Source organism: Pteronotus mesoamericanus, unplaced genomic scaffold (assembly GCF_021234165.1).
Source record: "Pteronotus mesoamericanus isolate MK-2021 breed Mesoamerican mustached bat unplaced genomic scaffold, CSHL_Meso_final contig_482, whole genome shotgun sequence".
NCBI classification, from domain to species: domain Eukaryota; kingdom Metazoa; phylum Chordata; class Mammalia; order Chiroptera; family Mormoopidae; genus Pteronotus; species Pteronotus mesoamericanus.
The window spans coordinates 475,577-491,057 of NW_026555181.1; the positions used below are offsets into that span (position 1 = coordinate 475,577).

Sequence of the window (15,481 nt, forward strand, 5' to 3'; positions counted from 1 at the left end):
CAGCCAGGGCATTCTTCTCATTCTTACAATTATATACATGGCCCCAGAGAGAATGTATATATATTTTAGAAACCACATACGCGCGCACACACACACACACACACACTCCTCATGGATTACTTCCTGCTGTATTTTTCCACATCTCTCTCATTTTCCCCTAACAATGTGACCCGAGGTGACTCCATCCTCTAATAGCCACACAGCAGGAGTAATCCTTGTGGGGGCCACCCTCCTGGTATTCATGCCTGTGTCTATATAATCCCCTGCTACGACTGTAGGCTAATTTAGTGACTTGCTTCTAACAACTAGGATAAGGCAGAGGTGATGGGGTGTGAGAAAAATCACAGAAGGCAGGGTTCAAGAGGTCCATGTGGAGAGGAACTGAGGCCTCTTGCCAACTGCCACATGAGGCAACCAGCTAGGAGGGGCCCCTCCAGTCCCGGTTGAGCCTTCCAATGAGGCAGCCCTGGCGGACGTCTTGACTGTACCTCATGAGAAAGCCCAAGCCATTACCACCCAGCTGTCATTGCTGGTTTCATGACCTACAGAAACTGTGTGAGATAATGAGTGTGTGTTGTTTTAACCTGCTAAAATTGGGGCAGGTGACCCGATGTGCAGCAGTAGCTGACTAATGTGCCCTGCCTGTCACCTAGTCTGTCCCCCTGACGGACACCTACGCCGCAGCCAGTGCTCAGCTGGCCCAAGCGCATCCCTGCGCGCTCCGAGGTAGAATGGCTGTACTGTAAGGATGCACAGTCTAAATGCTTAACAACTTTGAGTTAAATTTCAAGGCTTACATTGACTGATTACAAACAATAACTGAATTATAATCTCACATGTGAACTTTAGCCGCTACACAGCATGGGGAAGTGGCATAGCACAGCCGTATAGCGACAGCCTGAGAGCCTAGGTTTGACTCCTGCTGTGTAGCCTCAGGCGGGTCACCTCACCTCTGCGGGCCCTGGTTTACTAACTCATAAATGTGGGCTATTAATAGAACATCCTCACAAGGTGGGGGCAGGCTAAGTGAGCTAAGCCACGTAAAACACCTAGGCCAGTGAGGCCTGCTAGGCTTTTCTGCAGTGACCGGCATGTGGCTACTGAGCCCTTGAAATGTGGCTCAGTATAACTGAGGAAGTGAATTTATAATAATTGAACCTGATTTATTTTTAAAATTTTTTATTGACTTTTAGAGAGATAGAGGGGGAGAGAGCGAGAGAAACATTGATGTGAGAGAGAAACACCGATCGGTTGCCTCCTGACTGGGGACTGAACCCGCAAAGTAGGCAATTGAATCTGTAACGTTTTTGGTTTATAGGATGACACTCCAACCAACTGAACCACACTGGCCAGGGCTAATTAAAACTGATTTAAATTTAAATAGCCACATGTAGCTAGTGCCTCCTGTATTAGATGACACATCTTGAAACAATGCTTGGCAAACAGTAAGTGCTTAATAAATGCTTCGTAGGAATAGTATCCTGCCAAATTATCCTCCAGAGTGCTGATTAACACCTCACCTGCTTGGCGGTCACTCCAGGTACCCTCCTAACACCCCAATCTAATTATGCCCCTCCCCCGCTCAAAGCCCTTCTGTGGTTCCCCATTGCCCTATGGTGATGTCCCAGATTTGCTAATCTCACTGTGGCCACAACCTTCAGCATGCTCTAGAATTATTTGACTGAGGCCTCGTTGAGCACACAATAGGTGCTTCATCATGAAAGGACCTCTGTAATCTGGCTCCTATTATCTCTGCACCTGTTTCCTTGCCCAGTGCTGCAGTCTTAGCCACCTATCCAACTGTCGAACCACCACACCAGCTCAAGCCTCTAAGCCTTTGCCCAGGCCATTTCTTCCGCCTAGAAAACCCCTGCAGGCAGACTTAGACTCACCGTCCCAGCTCGTACCCGAGCTGGTCCTTGTTCTCTCTGCGGGCGCTAAAGCAAGGCACTCCACGCCTCAGAGCCTGTTTCCTCAACCATAAAATGGAATGAATTACCAATAAAAGACATGGTTCTGCAAAACATCTGGCAGGATATTAAGTAGCTCATTAAACTGAGTCGTTAGCATGACTCCCATCCATTTCGAGAGGCTCAGCGGGGGTGTGGCCGTCTCTACTATTCACACCCCCATCCCAAGTCCTCTCCTGAAGCCCAGTGTCCCCCACCCCAGGTCTCAGGATTTTTTTTTTTTTTAGGAACTTTGAGGCCTCCATTGGAGTGGGGCAGGAGCCAAAGAAAGCCACATCACCTCTCTGATCTTGCCTTCTTCGCACCTCACCTCCTTGGGGCACTTCTTGGTCCTGGGCTACAAGTCCAGCTGGGGACTTTTCCCCTCAACATTTCCATTCAAAATCTATTGTATAACAGAGCTGGCAAAAATGTGGAGAAATCCTGGAACCCCTGTGCAATGCTGGTGGGAATGTAAAACGGGGCAGTTGCCATGGAAGATGGTTGGGTGGTTCCTGAAAGAGCTAAAGGTAGAATTACCACATGACCCAGCACTTCTGCTCACAGATATCTACCGTGGAGAACTGAAACAAGTGTTTAAACAAAAACCTGTACACGAATATTTATGGTGGAACTATTCACAATAGCCCAAAGGTAGCAACAACCCAAATGTCCATTGATAGATGAATGGATACACAAGGTGTGGTCCACATGCTGCAATAGCACTCAGCCATGAAAAACAGTGAAGCCCTGACACTCGCTACAATGTGGACAGACTTTGAACACATGATGCTCAGTGAGAGAAGCCACACACCAAAGGTCACATAGTGTGTGATTCCATTTATGTGACATGTCCAGGACAGGCGCATCCACAGAGAAAGAGAGTGGGTTAGTGGTTGCCTGGGGCAAATGGGGAGTGACTGCTAAGAGGGATGAGATTGCTTTCGGGGTGACGGAATGGTCTCAAAGTAGACAGAGGTGATGGCTGCACAACCTTGTGGATGTACTTAATGCCAATGAATTATACACTTTAAAATGGTAAATTTTAGGTACTGTGAATTTTACCCCAATTTTTTAAAAAGATTTTATTTTTAGACAGAGGGAAAGGAAGGGAGAGAAATATCAATGTGTGGTTGCCTCTCATGCACTCCCTACCGGGGACCTAGCCCACAACCCTGGCTCCTATTATCTCTGCATGTGCCCTGACTGGGAATCGAACTGGCAACCTTTTAGTTTGCAGGCCAGTGCTCAATCCATTGAGCCACACCAGCTAGGGCTTTTACCTCAGTTTTTGAAAAATGTGTATTGTATAGAGTCTCTTCTCCTGGGCTGCCTCCGTGAGGGCAGAGACCAAAGCCATTTGGTCACTGCTATGTCCATGGTGGCCAGTAGACAGGTGTGCAGTAGTTGCTCAAGAAACATTTATGGACTGAATGACTGAATGAACGACTGCAGGAATCAAGGAACATAGACACTTTCTCTTCCGAGAAAGAGCACTCTGTTTCTTCAAATTCTGGACAGATGAAATTTTGGCTATGAGAACTTCAGACTTGCCTTCTTAGAATATTTCCGTATCTCCTAACTCTAAACCTGAATTTTTCTCTAGCCCAGGAACCCAGTGGGGCCAGAGGCACTTGGTCTTTATCAACATGAAAGGGCAAATAAGGGAGGACTCAGTCCTTTAGCAAGTAAAACTTTTATTAAATAAACTTTCAGTTTTTCCAGACCAAAGAGAGGCGTTTTGGACATAAAGATGATGCTTGCAGTTTCTCACCTGAGACACGCCACAGTGACAAGGACCTCTCCAGCCACGAAATCCATCAACCCAGAGTTTCTTCTAAGTCCTTTTCTTGTTTTTCATGTGTGTGTGTGTGCGCGCGCGCGGCAGTTTGTTTCCAAAAGTCGGTTTGCAAGTTGAAACTTCATGAAATTACTAGTAGCAGAAATAAAGTACATTGTACAAATCATGTAGATCTTCAGTGTGGAGTATAAAAATGATATTTACAGCCAGTAAACATGGACCAGAAGGACACACGCCACTGCACGCCAGGCCTGGCGGGAGCTTGGTGGGTGCCGGAGACACAGACGAGGCCCCCTCGCGGCCCCTGAGCACACGCTTGCACACGCAGACGCACGGGACACAGGCACACTAGAGAATGTCTTGGAACAATTACCAAACTCTGGAATATCGAAACAAGTTGGTCAGAAGATTTTTTTTCTTTTTCTTTTTCTTTTTTTTTTACTATGTGTTTTTTTTCTTTTTTTTTTTTCTGGGTCAGTCAACACATTTGGTAGAAACAAAAGGGAACGCTTTTTTCTTTTCCAAAAAATTATTTTTCTTGAGCTTATTAAGTTCTCTGGTGCCGCGTTTGGCAATAGGCCCCACTGGACGACCCAAAGAACTCGACTCTGTGCTTTACGGTGGGTTTTCGTGGTTTGGGTGGGTGTACAGCGGCGCCCCACAGGACCTCCCTCCCGGCCCCAGCTAGGATACAAAAGTCCATTGTTCTTCGATTTTCCCCCCATTTTTTCTTCTCTTTTCTTCTTTGTACCTGCTCAGAAAGATCAAAATTTAAAAAAAAAAAATTCTTTGAAGAGGTATCTTCGGCAAAGGGGTGCTTGGCCAGTGCAGGTTGGGCTTGTCCAACGAGCGTGGCGGTCTTGGTATGAGACTGTGAATTCCAGGCTGGTGATCCTAAGGCAGGGAGGGTTGGCTGCCTGCCCTTGGGAGGGGGCAAGAGGAGTGGCGGTTCCCACAGACCCCATCTACCCCCGACGGAAAGCTAAGGGCTATTGGTCACATGAGTAAGGCTATGACTGGGGGAAAGGGCTGGGGGAGGCCAGGGGTCTCTTTTGTGCTGAGGAAGGCAGGGCCCGAGGACATGGGAGGGAGTTTGGGGCTCCCGGAGCTGCAGCTAGGACCAGGGACACTCAAGCCGGCTGAGCCCACAGGCCCGAGAGAATCGGTGGTGGCAGCGGCCAAAAGTCCTGGAGGTATATCGGTTGGCTGATGACTCCCAGTGCTTCTCCGGTGCCCTGGCCTGACATGACAGCCGGGAGGTGGGGAGACCCCGGGCTGCCCGGCCAGCCTCAGACCTTCTTATGTCCCTGCTGAGTGACCAGCCTAGGGTCACCTTCTCTTGGATGAAAGGAAGTCAGAAAAGTTTGGTCCCATGATCTATACTCAAAAAATATATATGTCTATAGCTCTATATATATATGCATATATATATATAGGAAAAGTTGTGATTTAGTTTGGGGAAGCCACCAAGGTTGTTGGGGGGGAGCCAAGGAAATCTCCCAGGAGGAAGTGGCGAACTCCTCAGCCCCCAACTCAGGAGCTTCCTCACCCCCGCCCCCTCCAGTAGCATTTCACATTTTGGGGAGGGGCTCAGGGGAGACAGGAGAGGAGAGGGAGGGCTGGTGTCCAAATTCGGTTGTAATTTACGGAAAAGTCCTGGATCAGTTGGAAGCGGGGAAACCCTCCTGGGGTGGAAGGCCCCTCACCTGGCGGAGAAGGGAGGGGCGTTAGAGAGCTCCGGGCCAGGGCACGCAGACGACCTCACCTCCCATCCGCCCTCTGCCCTGACCAGGCTGGGGTCTGGGGCCCAACGCCCCTCATCTTTTCGAAAGAGTCCATTTTGGGGTTCAGAGGGCCGACAAACCCGGCTTGGAACAGATTTAGGGTTACCAAGCCCATGTCCTTATCTGGCAACTGGGGACAAATATTCCCGTTTGTGTCTCCTCTCCCCTGCTGCCTGCCACTGAAGCTCCAGGAAGGCAGTTTCTCCCTCCACCCTCCCCTCAGTTTCTGTTCATTCGCAGCTGTGTTCCCAAGTGCTGGAAGCAGTGCCTAGGACATAGTAGGTGCTCAGGAAGGATGTGCTATCCCGGAGTGTTAAAAGTGTGCAGATCGCCTGTGAGTTGGTTTCCAAATGTGGCAGGTTTCCAAACGTGCGCTCCAAGATGCAGGGCTGTGGCCACATGCCCTCAAATCTGTGGGTGCTGACCTGACAGGGTCTGAAGCTATCACCGTCTCCTAACTGAGCACCCACTTTGCACAAGACCCCAAGCAAGGCTCTCTGGTGATGATGGCAATGGTGATTTAAAAAGGGAAAAAAACCCCGAAAGGAATTATCAAGACCTTTACAGGTGGTGAGTTCTGGGCTCGATGGGGAAAACACTGCATCTCCTATATGAGTCCACCCCACTGCTTCTGGGGGAAGTGACTGTTATGAGCCCATTTCACAGATGAGGCTCAGGGAAGGTTAAGATCAGTTCTCCTCATTGGCCCTTTAGGCTCACTATTTGTTCCCAAAGAAGGTGATTAGTTGATAAAGATGTTTGCTCTGGTAGCAGAATACTCTTGGGGATTTGTTTGTGGCAGGGGCGTCATTTTATTCTGGCATGCCAGTGGGCGGGGCAAAATCCCACCTTCCCTTCAACCCACCAAGTGTGAATTATATCAAATAAGGGAGATGCCAGTGGGGCCCAGCTGGGCGAGTCACAGGACAGGATAGAAGCCCTTCTGCACACTCCCCACCCAAGACCACACCTGGCCTCTCACATAAATTTCTATTCATCCTTCAAAGCCTTCTTCAGGAAGGATTCCCTAACCACCCTGGGTGAGCACTGGCTTTCCCTGCTTCCCCACCCCAATCCTACCCTCCAGTCTGCGACAGGGAGTGACAGGGTCTTTATCTAGCTCCGTCCCTACCAATCCAACCTGGGGGCTCCTGTATGCAGCCTCTTGCAGCAACCTCACCCCCACTCTTGCCTTCCCCAACCGGGCCTGGAGAGGGTTCGAGACTCGGGGGGCCGGGCCACAACACCGGGCAGGGCAGGGTTGGGGCCGCCTGGCGGCTCACCTGGGCCAAGCCCACAGCCTAGGGGTGGCTGTGGGCGTGGTCAGTAGGGGTGTCCCGGGTCTTTGGGCCGCTTCAGCTGCACTTTCAGTCTCTTCATGCCAATCTGAAAGCCATTCATGGCCTGGATGGCGGTCTGCGCGCTGGCCGGGTTGTCAAAGCTCACGAATCCTGCAGAGACCGGGGTGGACCCGCGATGGTGGGCAACGTGGGCGTCTTCCACTCGGCTTCCCAGCTCGGGGTCCTAGGGGCGGGGCGTGTGCTCGCAGGGGCAGACAGCCCCTGGAAGTGGCAGGGCTTGCCAGAGGACACAGCAGTCCTGGCCTGGTTCGGACACCCCTGGGCTTGCATGGCTCTGGGAACAGGGCACCTACTCCTTAACTGAGGCGTGTTCTGCTGAGACTTCCCACGTGGAGTTGGGGACAGGTGGGATCTCTAGGGGTCCCAGGAGGGCCACGTTCTCCCTCCCACCCTGATGCCAACCCTTTGCCTCCTCTGAGACCCCTGTCCGCCTGGGATCTTGTCTGTCCATCTGACTCTGTGTGTCTTTGCCTCTTCTGTCTCCTTTTCTATCTCTCCCTCCCTCCCTCTCCCTCTTTTCCCTCTGTCCCTATCTGTCTCTCTCTTTTTTGTCCGTCTTCTACTCCCAGTCTGCCCCGAGATCATCAGAAACACTTAAGCCTCCCCCTCCTTAAACTGCCACCAGCCCAAACTCCCTTTACCTACCACCTCAAGGCCACCTGGCCCTACTCCTGCCCCTCACCTCTTGGTCCTCACAGACTTCACAGGGGACCGTGTGTAGGCCACAAGGACCAGGGGCGCTCCACGGGGAGGGAACCCAATGTACAAACATTTGGAGGTGGGGTCACCAGAGCTCTGTGGCCAAGAGGTCAAGTGGGTGAAAGCTCAACCAGTGATATAAGGGGTACAGGCTTGAAGGGTCTTGCTGAGGCCCATGGGGGGCCATGGGGGAATTTAGAGCTGGGGGGATTGATGTCATCATATTTATCTCCTCTAATCCTCCTTCATCATATAGATGAGCAAACTGAGGCTCACAGAATGCGTATGACCCTGAGTGTCGAAAGTGATTGAGTATGTTTTCTTTCAGAAATTTCATCTTCCTTCTGGGAGCAGGATACAGAAGAGGGGGCCTGGGAACTGGTAGGAGTCCCTTACTTGCTGTGTGACTTCAAGTGTGTCCCTTGACCACTCCAGTCCTCTCCTTCCTCCCTCAGTAAATTGGGACAGGTCTTCTCTTTTATGGTTGGATACTAAGCACATACCGAAGGCACTTAATAAATAGACAAGAGTTAGCCCTTCAAAGACGACAGGGTGAGGTTAACAAATTTTGTAGTCAAACAGACTGGTTCTAATCTAGGTCCTGCCTCTTTGCTGCTGTGTAACTTTGAACATGTCAGTGCCTCTCTGAGCCCTAATTTCCTCTGTTTCTGGGGAACAGAAAGAAGTCCCTCCCAAGGTGTGCAAGGCCCTGCATGACCTGCCCCTGTCCCCCACCTGTCCTTATCTCCTTCATTTCTCCCTATCATTTACTCTGTTCCAGCCACACAGGCCTCCTTGCTATTCCTCCAATAAGCGTGGTCCAGCCCCAGGGCCTTTGCACATGCTGTTCCCTCTCATTAGAACACTTTCTGCAGATTTCCCCACGTTCGCTCCTCATCAGTCAAGTCTATTTTTCTTCATATCATTTAAAATTCCCTGACCTATATTCCATGTTTCTTTATTTCTATCTTCTCCCCCTAAACCTGTGCTTTCCAAGTCAGTAGCCACTAGCCACAGTGGTTATTTAAATTTAAGTTAATTAAAATTAAATAAAATTTCAAACTTAGTCCTTTGGTCACACTGGCCACATTTTAAGTGCTTGGTAGCCACATGGGGCTGATGGCTTAGAGAGCCTGGATGCAGAACATTTTCATCATCAGAAAAAGTTCTGTAGGACAGCGCAGGAGGGCTGAGAGCTTTTGGAGGGCAAGGGTTTGTCGGTTTCCTTCACCACAATATGCCCAGTACCAAGTGCAGAGCCTGGCACACAGCAGGAGCACAATGTATCTATTTGTTGAATGAATGAATGAACAGGTAAGTCTTGGAAAGAACGTATGGCAAGTGCCTGGAACACGGTAGGTACTTAGGTGCTTAGTAAGTGCTTTGATTATGAATGTGATTCTTAAAAAAAAAAAAAAGGTGATTCCTTTGGACCAGGCCTGTCTTGTGGCTGACCAACCCTTCCCCACCACCACCCACTGCCGCCCTTTCCAATGCAAGGGGTGTAGGACGGGCTGGCCAGCAGGAAGGGGCACCCTCTGCAGGTACTCACCAAAACATTTGCTCTGGTTGGTGGCCCGATCCATAAACACCTTGGAGGAGATGATATTGCCGAAGGGCAGGAACATCTGCGTCAGCTCCGTGTCTCCAAACTCCTGGGGGAGGTGGTAGATAAACAGGTTACAGCCTTCGGGACCTGCAGGTGGGGAAGAGAAAGACATAAAGCCCCCAAGGAGAGGAGGCGGACCCGCCCCCAGTGGAGAGCAGTCCGGACCCACATCTGGCAGCTCCAGCTGTCAAGAGAGGAGTGCCCCATGACACCCAGAAAGAAGGGGAGTGGAAATGGGGATAGGGAAGGCAGGGCACCTTGACTTCTGGTGTATATAATCCCACACACAGATACTCCGAACCTCTGATGATCCTCAGGCTCCAGACAATTTACAGAATTCAGATGATCCCTCCCCCTCCCCCCAAACCAAGATAAATCCCAGGAACTCCAAGCTCCCAAAAAATCCCTTAGCCTCAAACTCCAGGTTATTTACAAATGTTAAGTTAACTAGGTGATAGAGATATGAAAACTACAATCTATCTTTGCAATTATTCTAATTGCAATGAATAAATAAGTCTAGGACTGGTTCTGAAATAAAATAAAAATGTTTGTTTTTTTAAAAGTCCTATGATTACAGAATACAAGAGAAGTAATTATCTGGTCCCAAACCCCAAATATCCAGATATATTTTCCAAAAGCCTTGGATAATCCTTGTAACTTTGGATAATTTTCAAAACTCAGATGATGCAAAAATAAAATAAAGTGAAAGAAATAGAATTCTCCAGTCCTAAACCCCAGAAATCCTGAAACCATGGATCATTTTTAAATGGTAGACTATACCAAGCAGAATTGTAGTATTCATGTATTTCTTATACATCTAACATTGATAAAACTATGCTACAGTTTTTATTAGGATCCTATCCTTTTTTTTCCTCCCGACATGGCTGTGCGCCAGACTCCGAGCTTCCTTTGCCATGGGGTGACCGGGGCTTTTCTAGTTCGTTGGTCACCTCTCCCCAGACCCTGCACCCCTACTAGCTGGATTAAAGGCAGAAGGTGCTCCCTGGTGATGAGCACCCTATGTGTCAGAAATGGCTACTGTTTACTTCCCATTAAGATGCTTTGCACAGATAGTCGCCTGTGTTACAGGTGAGAGAACCGAGGCCTAGGGTAGTGAGGCACCTTCCTTTTGGCACAAGTCAGAACTAGGTGGATATGAACTCCAGTTGCCCGACTTAAGAATCTAATTCCTGCATCCTTCGACTTTACTGGAGAGGCGTCAGTTTACCTGAAATACCTCATCATCCCATCCCCAAAATCAAAACGGATTTTCTCTCCAAAAATTCAGAGAATCATTCAGTTTTGAAGAGGGCACCTCTATGCCTACGGGGTCGAGCTAGAATGGTTCCTTCTTTACGGAGAAGGAAACTGAGGCTCAGAGAAGGAGATTCATTTGCTTCCCCCCAACACCCAGGGGCTGCGGCATAACTTGAACCCAGGCCTATACGGCCCAAAGGCTGCGTTCTTAGTCCCCGGTTCCCAGACACCTGGTCAGGTAAAAGTCCTAGAGGTGGAGGGGGCGGTCAGAGGGCGGGGCTGGCGCCCAGGGGAGTTCGCGGCCCCCTCACCTTCTCGCTGCTGCTGCTGCTGCAGGAGGGGCGGCGGCTGTGGGACGCTGTGCGCGATGGGCGTGATGGCCGCAGTGGGGTACACGGCTGTAGAGACCCGGAGCGGAAGCGGGCGTGAGGCGGATGGGCGCCCGACATGAGCGGGACTGGACTGACTCGAGGGGGAGGGGCCAAAGATGAGGGTGCGGCCAAGGCCGGGTCTTGGGAGAGGGGCGTGGCCACAACGAACAGCTAGCCTAAGGGTGGAGCCAAGGCAACAAGGAAGGAGGCGGGGCCAGGGCTTGAGAAGAGGGGCCATAGGTTAAGGGAAGGGCCAAGGTAGGCCCTAGGAAGAGCTAGAGATGGGGTGGGGCCTTGGTAGAGGCAGGGCGGTACCAAAGGTGGGTTTTGAAGGGCGGGACCAGACGCTGAAGAGGGAACAAGGGCTAAGAGCTGGGATTGGGCCAAGGCCAAAGTAGGAAGCCTGGCTAAAAAAGAAAGACGACGGGGCTGCGCTCTGGGGCCGGGGCTTCTTGCGAGGTGGGTCCACCCGCAAGGCGGGCCGGGCTGCTTCCCTACCTGTGTACTGCTGGACTCCGGAGAAGGCAGGATGGAGGGTCTCAGCCATGGTCGGGCTCTGAGCTGCGGGCAGACGGAAGGGCTAAGTGGGGCAGAGGCTGCATAAGACTTCTTTCCACCCCCAATTCTTAAGAGCCGGAAGGAGAGCAACAGACATCTGCCCCTACTTCACCCCTGTGTAAACGGTTTACAGGTATGATTCCCATTTTACAGGTGGGGAAACTAAGGCTCAAATAGGTGAAGTAACTGGCACACTCAGATAGGAAATAGCAGAAGCCAAACTGGAATCCAGGTTTCTTGGACTCCAGAGAGGCTGAAATATCACCCCCATCTCTCTCTACCCATCCTGGCCCGCTTGCTCCTTCCCTTTTATTCTCTACATTCTCCAGGACTCCAGGCCTCTGCACCAGACCACCGCTCACGCCCATCCCTTCTCTCTCCATCATTTATCAGACACCCTGCGGACTCCCTACGTGGTTGTGACCTGACTCCCCCTAGTGGAGGAGGTAAGAGAGTGGAGAGTTTGTCCAGGCCACCAGAGCACGTGAATGTAAGAAAATTAAGCCAGAAGACTCTTCAAGTGAAGAGAGGTTGCTACAGGATGGAATGGTGTTGGGGAATGTGACTGTAAAGGGGATGCATGAACAAATTACTTTGTAGAGGTGGAACAATTCTGTATCTTGGTTGTGGTGGTGGTTCCATGACTCTATACCTGTGATAAAATGGTATAGAAGAGCGCACACACAGAAGTAAATGTAAAAAGTGGTGAAATATGAATAAGCTCTTCTACTCCAGTTGAGTTCACTGTACATACCAATGTCAGTTTCCTGGTTTTGACAATGTCCCATGATTATGTAAATCATTAGCACGGGGGGAAGGTGGATGAGGGGTACACAGGACTTCTCTGTATTATTTTAGCAACTCTACTGGAGCCTCTGATCATTTCAAAACAAAAATAAAAATAAATTATCTTCAATGGTGGAAACATCGGTGACTTACTTCACCTTAGCAATATGTTGGAAGATGTTTTCCTTGAAATCACAGAATAGGGTAGGGAAAGGTGGGACCTCTACTTCATGAGGGCAGGGCCCAGCCCAAATCAGCGCATGCTCCATACTGAGTGGATGAATGAATACAAGTACTGATAGCTTCCCAGATAGTAATGATTAGTAACTAAGATTGATGGTGCCATTCTTGCTACTAAGTGACGTGTTAAGCATTTTACATACTAAATTCATTGTCAGTGCAACCTCATGAGATGACTGTTGTTATCTGATCCATTTTACAGATGAGCAAATGAAAACTCACAGACTTAAAGGAATCACGCAGGGCCACCAAACCTAAATATGATCCCAGAAGCATCTGAGTCCAAAATTCCTATGTTTAACCTTTTCCTCTGTGCCCATAGCACATATATGCTCAGTTAAGACTCTCTTTGTTCTGCATCTCTGTTCCATGGGCACCAAGGCATAGGAAATTATGCTTGTCCTAGAGACACCACCCCTGTGCCCTGATGCTCTCCTAGGCCCTGAGGAACCATCTGAGTTACCTGGGTAGGGCATGAGGCCATTGGCATATACAGTCTCTAGGGCAGGGTGCCCGCCAGGGAAGGGCACAACACCTGCAAAACTGTTGGTGATGGGAGCCACGAGGCCAGGTACGGCGGCAGTGCTGAGCAGCGGGGGTGAGTGTAGTCCTGTGGAACAGAGGAACGTCAGGAGGAGCCTGGCCCTGGCCCCGGCCCCGGCCCCGCCCACCCATCCTTGGGCCTCCGGGGGACTCTCACCAGAGGCAGGGGCAATGGGCGTGGCAGGCAGCCCATTAAGGCTGACTGCGCCGATCTGCTGGATGTGGCAGGGTGAGAAGGCCACGCCAGGGCTCAGGTAGCTGCCTGAAGTGGACAGGACCGTGGTCTGCTGCTGCATGAGCTGGGGGTGGAGAGGGAGTCAACATGCACAGTCAGGGTGGCTCCTGCCCTGAGATCATAGCTTCTGGGGGAGGCCTGGTCCTCCAGTAACTAGGTGGGTGGCGGGGAGGTCAGGCTGGATACTATGGCTCAGGCCAGGGTCAGGGATCAGTAAGGAATTGGGGCTCAGCCTGGGATTAAGTCTCAGTCCAGGATCAGGGCTCTGCCTGGGGATTCAGGGTTCCTAGGAATCAGGGCTCCTCCACGGATTCAGTCAGGAATTTGGTCTTGGTCTGGGATCAGGCATCAGGCGACATTGAACTCGGCCAGGGTTGGGATTCAGTTTGGAGTTAGCCTGGACTGAGAGGCTCAATCCGGGTTTGGTCTCAGTTTGGGGTTGAGGCTCAGCCTGGATTTGGGGTCTCATCTTGGGGCCATGTCAGTCCAGAGTTGAGGTTCAGCTTGGGCTCAGGGCTCAGTTTATGGCTGGGGGCTCATGTTGGGTTGGGGCTCATGAATCAGCCTGGATCTGTGGGCTCAGCCATGGCCAGGAAAGGACCCTGAGTCAGAGAGACTGGGCAAGAGACAGAAAGATGGGCAGAGTGGCAGACCTCTCAACAGATACTAGATGGAGAGAGAGACTGAACCAGATCATCATCAGAGTGGTCTTGGGAATCCCACTGGAGACAAAGGTGTATCTTCTGGGGTCACTCACAGCCTGGGCGTAGGCACTGTAGGGGCTGAAGGGCAGGGTGAGGGATGGTGTCAGAATGCCCAGTTGGCCCACCATCTGCTGCATGCGCCGTAGCGTTCGCTCCTTATCCGTGTCGGCAAACTTCACCACCAGGCTGGAGGAGGCACCCTGCAGGAGCAGCCGAGAGCAGGAAGGGAAAAGGGGAGGAAGGTAACCAGGACTCTGGGGTCTCCAGAGCCACACCAGCTCAGGTCCTTGTGTGAGGGGTGTAGATGGCAACAGCTGTTGGCCCTGACCATGAGCGCCCAGCTGCAGACCTCAGGCATCCCAGCAAGACAACCTAAAGGTCAGAGTCCTGCATCTCACACTTGACCTGCAGCCAGCCCTGCGCATAGGAGGGGCATCGGGCCCAGCGCGCTGTGTTTTGGATACAGTGGGGGACCCGGATTCTCAGGCAATTCTCTCTCAAAAATAGCAGGGGAATCCAACTGCTGGAGAGCAACAGTGGCAGCCTGGGTGGAGGAATAATTGTCACCCACACACCTGAGAACAGGTCAGAATCTAGTCACCAGTGAGTAACAATGGAGCACAATGGATAGCCCTGCGAACAGCACCTTGCACCTGAGAACCGCCAGAGAGGCTGGCGTGCCCCTCTGATGAGGAGCTCACTCCCTGCTGTAAGTGCAGCCCCCCACTGGACAGCGCTGAGCAGGCGGAGGCCTGACCTGGTGATACGCTGAATCCTGCCTCTCCAGGGACTAAAACTGACGCCTGCTCTTCTGCGACTGCCCTGTGCTTCAAGACTGCCCCGTTTTCAAGAACAACTGAGAGGAGAGATGGTTCTTCAAGGCTCGTCTTCCCTTGTAGATTTGGACATTTACATACAGTGAAGGTGGCTCCTGGAGCTTCCCTTCTAGGGGAGCCGGCTACCCCCAGTGCCTGGGTGCTCCTCCCCAGCCTTACTCCGCTGCCAACCCACAAGCTACTGGCTCCAGTTTTACCTCTGCCCACCCCCTACTCTGGCCCCAAGGAGACATTTCAAACCAACCTGGTTCTTCCCTTCCTTGTGGAGCCCCTCTGTGGCTCCCCACGGCCATAGGAGGAATCTGTGTGCCTCAGCCTTGAACTGCAGGCCCCTCCAACCCGCCCTCCTCCGCTCGCCTGGGGGTGCCCATTTCTAACACCGCCTTTGATCTTGTCACTCCCCAGCCCTCATGGCCCCCTGCCGGCCCCGGCAAATCCCATCCACTCTCAGGTCTCACTCCTCCTGTGTGCTCACGCATACACACACATACTCTCACACACATACACTCACCACGCATGCTCACATTCATGCATAGCACTCACACATACACACCATGCATGCTCACACATACTTGCATGCATCCATTCACATATTCATGCACAAAATCACATACATACACACATAAGCATAATAGTCACTACATATAATTACAACCTTCACCCACACATTCACACATGCACTCATCCACACACATATTCACACACCCTCACACCTAAAGAGGCACACACATGTGCTTTTCCCCCACAT

At 51.1% G+C, this 15,481-nt stretch overlaps 1 protein-coding gene across 6 annotated transcripts in view; it reads right to left on the reverse strand.

Moving 5' to 3' along the window:
• Positions 1–4,335: 4,335 nt before the first annotated feature.
• The window catches only part of CELF5 (CUGBP Elav-like family member 5), a 40,230-nt gene continuing 29,084 nt past the window's right edge, over positions 4,336–15,481 (reverse strand). For 2 of the 6 annotated variants that reach the window (XM_054578082.1, XM_054578078.1), the window contains exons 6-13: positions 13,951–14,097; positions 13,116–13,257; positions 12,879–13,025; positions 11,330–11,392; positions 10,772–10,858; positions 9,147–9,290; positions 6,818–6,985; positions 4,336–5,456 (exon numbers count right to left, since the gene is read on the reverse strand). In XM_054578082.1, the coding sequence (XP_054434057.1) occupies positions 6,858–6,985; positions 9,147–9,290; positions 10,772–10,858; positions 11,330–11,392; positions 12,879–13,025; positions 13,116–13,257; positions 13,951–14,097 (858 nt within the window). In that variant the 3' untranslated portion in view covers positions 4,336–5,456; positions 6,818–6,857. Of the gene's footprint in view, positions 5,457–6,817; positions 7,059–9,146; positions 9,291–10,771; positions 10,859–11,329; positions 11,393–12,878; positions 13,026–13,115; positions 13,258–13,950; positions 14,098–15,481 lie in introns of those variants that run through there. The other 4 variants (XM_054578080.1, XM_054578081.1, XM_054578083.1 and 1 more) reach the window with 4 other exon arrangements.